The following is a 6,806-nucleotide window of genomic DNA, read 5'->3' on the forward strand; positions in this document are numbered from 1 at the left end:
TTTATTTATAAGTCACTACAACTGAACTCTTGCCCAATAGGCAGTGATTACACTATCTTCGTTGTCTGTAACTTCTTGAATGTCCCGGACTCTTGCCACACATTAAAACTAGAATTTATGCCTAACGGGCAACAAAGATCATTTTTTAAAGATTTTGTCAAGCGGAGCCAAAAGTTCACGACCTCCCGTATGGTGAACTTTTTCTGCAATTTTCTTGCTTCAATAGTAGACTATTATTATGCAATTGCAAGTTTCTGATTCTGACACCTCCATTTCTTTTGTCCTTCAACACTGTATCCCACTTTATCAAGTGAAAGGCCTTCCTTGTTACCTTCCACAAAGTATTTCACCTTATCCTGTCCATTTTCTTCTTCACGCAAACTGGTATTGGAAAAAAGACATGAGGTAGGTTGGCAGAGAATTTGCCGCACTAGTTTTGACTTGAAGCTAGCCCCTAATGCCCTACCTAGGTATTCCGTAGGGAGCTTACCAATCTGACAAACCAAGATATTACCCAGCCTATGTACATATTGCACTATATCTACAGGGAACATGAAGCTCTTTCCAGGTTAATCTTCAGTTCGACTACTGCTTCAAATAAGATTAAAAGCACCTTTAGGCTTTAGATACTTTAGTTGTGACTCCTCAGCTCCGCATTAAATAATTGTATCATCTGCAACTGTATATGAGAGACTTCCAGCGTGTTGTAGCTTGATGTCCCACCTCTGAAGCCCTTAATTCATTGTAAAGACATCGCTTTTTTGAGCATCAACCTAGGCCCTTCCATAGCCAAGATGAATAAGAAAGGAAATACTGGCCTGTCTTATATGTTACCATCTCAAAAAATGATACTGGCCTGTCTTAATCCCTTAAAAGTAGGAAATAACCCTTTTGGTGCACCATTAATACTAGAGCGATCTTCACAGTTGAAATACAACATTTAAACCACCCAATTCACTTTTCGCTGGCTATCATATCTTTTAGTAAAGTGAATAAATATGACCAATTGACTTGGTCAAGTGCTTTCTCTATGTCCAACCTGCACATTATCCTGCGTCTCCTTAACTCATTCTGCTGTTAAGGTTTTCATTAGCAATAAGGACTGTGTGTTATTTAGCTTTCTTCGGTAAAAGCCATTTGTATATCTGCTATCGAAACATTCATCACCCTCTTAATTCTTTCTGCCAACATCTTGGATATAATTTTGTAGAAGCTCCCTACTAACCTTGTTGGCCTGAAGTCCTTCATCTCCTCTGCATCAGCCCTTTTGCGGTATTTCTGTAATTGACAATTTCCTTCTAGCTTAATTTCAACTCAATTAAGTAGAAAATTCTCTTTCTTCATCCGTTCATACGTATTTCATACATTCTAGATACAGTGGCGGAGCTAGGAATTTTGTCAAGGGTGTTCAAATTCATATAATCTACATATTAAGGCTGTTCGATATGTAATATATGTCTGTAATACGTAATAATTGACATGTCTACACGGTATAATTTTTCGGCGAAGGGTGTTCGGTTGAACACCCTTGCCAGGCTGTGGCTCCACCATTGTCCAGATATGGAGTTAACATGAAATGTATTGGTGCAAAAGTGGTGTGAAAAGAAAATTTGAGTTGAAGAAGGGGAACTATTGAAGACTGATTACTAGCTTCCAAATTGGAATGTGGATGGACCAATCCGTGAATCAGAACGTCACCATGTCGAGTTAATATGTTAATGACTAACAAGTTCCATCACCTCTTGGAACTTTAACCTCTAACTAGATTAGCTGAGGTTTTTACTCAATTTGATCTGATGTATTGTTATAATGATCTTTGGCTGTCTTTCTTGTCCTCCTAGCTTGAGTTATTCCTTGACGTTATTTCGCTAGTGAGTTCAGTGTCTTACTTTCTGCGTTTAACTCTTACATGCTTGTTACTTCTGGTTTGCTGTTTCCCTAATTTCTCTTTGTTTAAGTTTATCAGAAAGTTCCATTTAACTGATTTTACTTTCTTCATTTGTTTGAAGGAAGTTGGCCTTCTTCAACGTGTGTTATGTCGAACTCTGCATGAGGTAGATGTTCAGGCTATTTTCAGGTGAGGATTTGAAATTCTGTGGCTATCTTCCCTTAAACGTCCATGAGCTAGAGACATATTATTAGCCTCTTTTTTTTTTTTGGTTTTGGGGGGGGGGGGGGGGGGGGTGTTGGTCACAGATTTGCACCAGCAATTATGTCCTTCCTTTTGATTCTCTTTCAACAGCAATCCGTCTTTACACATTCTGTCCAAAAAAAGGGGGCGGAGGGAAGAGTAACATCTAACATGTTTGATTAGCTTCATATTGGCAGTTATTTTAACTCTTGCAGATATCAACATCCTCAAGTATGGCTCCCCGTTACTACTTTCCTTATTATACTTAGTGATTAAACTAATTTATACCTTGGATGCTGGCTTTGCAAACTGGAAGAAGTGCTTTCTCTCGCTTCTTCCTTGCTTCCAACGTTAGGTATTCGAGACCAAATAGTCCTTGCTTCCATCCGATGGTCCTAAAAATGTGATACTTGCAGGCAAGTGGTTATAATCTCTCACTCACAAATTTCAGAGGCATTCTCACGATTGGATATTAGCAGTGAACAATCTAGACAAAGGTACCGTCTATATACTCGGACATTTTACTCATGCGAGATATAATTTAGTAATTAGTACTATTTGATGTTCTTGGAAGATGAAATTTCTAATTTTACTTCCTTTCTGTGGGAGTTCTTTATTATTCATTTATTTGTTACCTGCTATGACTAATTAACTTGATTTTTCTTGTAACAGAGCGTATCGTGATGTTCAGCATCTTCTTGGATGTATCAGATCATTGCCTTCTGATAGTAAATCCAATCCTCCCAATTTGGGGCAGCTTGATGAGTTTGTGGAACAAAATTTTGGTGCAGAAGCTAGTCAATAGGTTCCTTGTAAACTAGGCTATTCTCTTAAACATTGGATAGGTGTGATGGGAGCAATCCGAGGACACCTGAAGACTACGCAAGGATGCTGTACAATTAACTTGAGGTAAAATCTTGTGTTACTGGTACTTTATCTGTGTGAATAAATAATAAGAGACTATAAATGAAGCAGTGGTCTAAAAGATTACTAGGGATAAACTGCATTCCAAGCTCCTATATTTGTGCCTGAGTTGCATCTCTTGTTGCTCCATTAAAAAAATGCCTTTGGTCATCTAATCAGTTACATTCAACTCATACTGCATCATGATTAACTGGAATATATAATTGTGTCTAGTAACTAACAAGGGAGAGCATGTTGATGAGTAACAGAGAAATCTGAAATAGTTAAGTGAGATGAGAGCTTGTTTAGAGATGTCCCAGAGTTTACTACAAATATGGAAAAAGTGAACTGCAGAAGTTCATTAATTCACACTTGCACAAGCATATATTTGATTTTTGTTTCATCTTAATATCTCATGTGAGTTTCTTTGGTAACTGACTCATAGTATAATTTTACTTTCTGTAGTCAAATTATTGGATTTTCTCAAATTGTGTGAATGACTGCTATCGGCATTTTGTGTAAAACCTTTAAGATAATTATTGTTGGAAAATTCTCTTATTTGCTCTTTCCATCAATCTGCAATGCTCACAGATGGGTAGTCGTCTTACTGGATGTCTTATTACCACAGTTGAATCGAGTTCTGCGGGGAGCAAGAATCTTTAACAGCAAATTTGGAGCTATCATACAGAGTTTGTGATCTGTCAGATGTTTGATATTTTTTTGATGATTGTATTCTTTGGGCCTGGCACCAGTTTTTTTCTTCTCTAGATTTTAGAGAGAGAAAAAGGCATCAGCTGAATAATAATAGTCAGAGTGCAGTTATAGTGTATACTAGTGAAAAGTATTGTATGTATCAGTTCCTTGCTTAATTCGAGCATGTTTTCTCCTGTATCAATATCAATGATCTTAAAGACTCTCCTTGTACGCTTCCTCTCAGCCCTTCCCTTGAAATAGGTGGGGTTGGAAAGTTGCTTGTTTTTCTTCTAACTGTCCCCACCCTTGATAAGAATAATCTCTTTTTTTGGGGTTGTTTGTTATTCAGGTTACTTTTAGTTTTTGTATTGTAAGAATAGCTACTTAGAAACACTGTCAATATAAAGAGAGCTCCTTCCATAGCCATTATAGGTTTAATTACTGACTTTATAAGTCTTTACATTAAAAAAATTCAATGTCTACACCCTGTCAACTTAGTCTTTAAAGTTCCTCTTTCTTTCACTCATGAATCTGATAGGGACCAATTATGTTAGTCTTCAGAACAAATTTAGTTGTGGAGGATATCCTCCCTAAATCTGTTAAGTTTCTAACATTTCGTCCTGGTTTTGAGGTTGCTGTGACAGCCAAACTCCTTGAGATACAGTAAGTGTAAGAGATGCCAGTCACCCTTCGCATTGTTGAAGTTTTTCCACAGTAATTGCTAGTAAAACGTCTTTCAGCACATGTCGTAGGTGAGGTTGAGGATATATCAAATCTTAATCACACACTAAGTCCTAAGCATCTGAAAATTCGTTATTGAAAAGTGAGATTAACTTTGCAGTGACTGAATCAAAATAATGAGAAAAAATCAATTCATTGCGCGTTTCTTCTAAGCCGTTTTTCACTAATCTATATTTCATGGTCTACTTACATTTAAACAGAAAAAAAAAATGTCTTTCCAAAAAAGCATCATTTCTATGAAATTCTTTTCCTTGTTTCTTTTTTGTTTTTGTTTTTATATTAAGCCAATTCCACAGACTACATTTGTCTATGGCCATTGGGGGGGGGGGGGGAGGGTTTGACATTGACCCCTACCTTGTTAATTGAAACATCAAGATATACATGGGAGGAGGGCTACGCCATGACTCCCTTTTTACATTTGTGAGGAACATCCTCTTTTAATAGTTTGTCCCTAGAACCAAAGAGAACACTACTAAATAAGAATGATGTTCTAATTAGAAGTGTTCTCATTAAAAAAGAAAGACTATATACTTAGGGGACATCATAACTAAAGCAAAAGAAAAGCCTACTCATTTTACAATGGACTTGCAACACATTCAGGATAAAGGTGCTGCCAATTGTTCGACAAAAAATGACTATCATTTTATACAAAAGATCACGCTCCTTTTTGCTATAGAACTCTTTCTTCTTCATCTGCATGCAACTTCTCCTCTTATTTTTATAATTCTGCTTCATATTCATCTTATGTGTCTGATTCAGAAGTTTGCCCTTTAAGCTTTGTCCATCCTCACTGCTCCCCTAGCTTCTCTATGAATTTCCTGCATTGAATTAAACAAGTTAGCTATCAGGTTATGATGTGAATTACTTCCAAATTTAGCCAAAGTATCAGCTACTGTGTTTGCTCCCCCTGAAACAATGTTGGATTTTGATGTTTCATTTATCAATGATTCTCTTCATATGCTCCACCTCTTGCAAGAATTCCCAAGGGATATCATATGAACCATCTAGCTATTTAACCACCGAAATTAATTGAGTCAACTTCCACAATACCATTGTTGATGTCATTAAAATCAATCCTGTTGATCCCAAAACTTGCAGCCTTAATTTCTGCATTGTCATTGGAGCAAAACTATAAGGATTTAGAGAATGACATAATGATATCCCCTCTAGAATCTCTAGCAATTTCCCCAATACTAGATTTGTTGCTTTGAGCTATCTTTGCTCCCATCAGTGTTGACTTTGATGATATTTTCTGGAGGTTTGTTCCAAGTGATATGAATACTGGAAAAGTTGGCTTTGTAAGCTTCCATTGTTCTGCATATCCTGCTCCAGTTGTAGCTTGACTCCATTTTGTATCCCTTCTTGTTCATAATGCTGAGTAACTTCATAGCAAATTTTGGCCACAGAGTAATTCTTACGACCATATTTTACTGAACTCCAGCTTTCCACAATTCCCAGCAAATGAATACTGGGATACTTTGGCATGCCAATTTTAACATAGAATTCTTAGTGTTGCAATTCCACCATGAAAGCATTCGGCCTAAATGTTCAGATTCTGCATGCTAATACCCGTAAATCTCCAAAGAATTTCCATACTTTCTTCGCTATATCCTCTTCAATAAACACATGACAAATGGTTTCTTCCTTACGCTGATCACAACAAATGCACATAGGATCTGCATTCCTGGCATAATTCTTGATTCTGTCATACATAGGTAATTTTCTTTTGATGGCTCTCTGTTAAACCTCAAAATTTTTTCCGTTGATGCACAGTGAATAGACTAACGAAGAGCACGAAGTATACGGTATTGCAATAAGTAAGGAATGACATTTGATGACCCTAATTGAGATTTCAAAGACGTTCGAGGTAAGAGAAGAAAGTTTGCCAAGAGGAGGCAAGGCATACGATAGGTATCAGAAAGGTTGTACGAGTAACAAGTTAATGATGTTTTGAAGAATAGTTATAACATACCTTAGATTGTTAATGAGGTGATAAACAAGTATTAAGAAGGTTCCATAAGGATTGGAGATCAAACGAGTCGACGAGAATGAGTTCGGAAGAACTGGGCATTATACGGCCCAACATGCCGTATAAAATATCGGCCGTATGTTTGGTCGTATAATCAGCCCGGATGGCCAGCCTCACTGGACCAAATCTACGGCCAGACATACGGTCAGTATAATTTAATACGGACCGTATGTTGGTCCGTAGAAATTGGTCGGGATAGATGGAATATTATTAATAAGGGATCAAGTTCATTTCATTTTATTTCCCCTTCACTCCCTTTCTCTCTAGAACTCTCTAGAATATTTCTCCACACTTCTCCCACAAGAATTC

The 6,806-nt window shown here is 37.1% G+C and overlaps 1 protein-coding gene across 1 annotated transcript in view; it reads left to right on the forward strand.

Moving 5' to 3' along the window:
- Nucleotides 1-3,949, forward strand: part of LOC132063061 (vacuolar protein sorting-associated protein 54, chloroplastic-like) — a 29,045-nt gene extending 25,096 nt beyond the window's left edge. The window contains exons 17-20 of the mRNA XM_059455494.1: nucleotides 2,010-2,077; nucleotides 2,548-2,628; nucleotides 2,804-3,040; nucleotides 3,626-3,949. Of these exons, the coding sequence (XP_059311477.1) occupies nucleotides 2,010-2,077; nucleotides 2,548-2,628; nucleotides 2,804-2,936 (282 nt within the window). The 3' untranslated portion in view covers nucleotides 2,937-3,040; nucleotides 3,626-3,949. The remainder of the gene's footprint in view (nucleotides 1-2,009; nucleotides 2,078-2,547; nucleotides 2,629-2,803; nucleotides 3,041-3,625) is intronic.
- Nucleotides 3,950-6,806: the final 2,857 nt, after the last annotated feature.

Source organism: Lycium ferocissimum, chromosome 7 (assembly GCF_029784015.1).
Source record: "Lycium ferocissimum isolate CSIRO_LF1 chromosome 7, AGI_CSIRO_Lferr_CH_V1, whole genome shotgun sequence".
NCBI classification, from domain to species: domain Eukaryota; kingdom Viridiplantae; phylum Streptophyta; class Magnoliopsida; order Solanales; family Solanaceae; genus Lycium; species Lycium ferocissimum.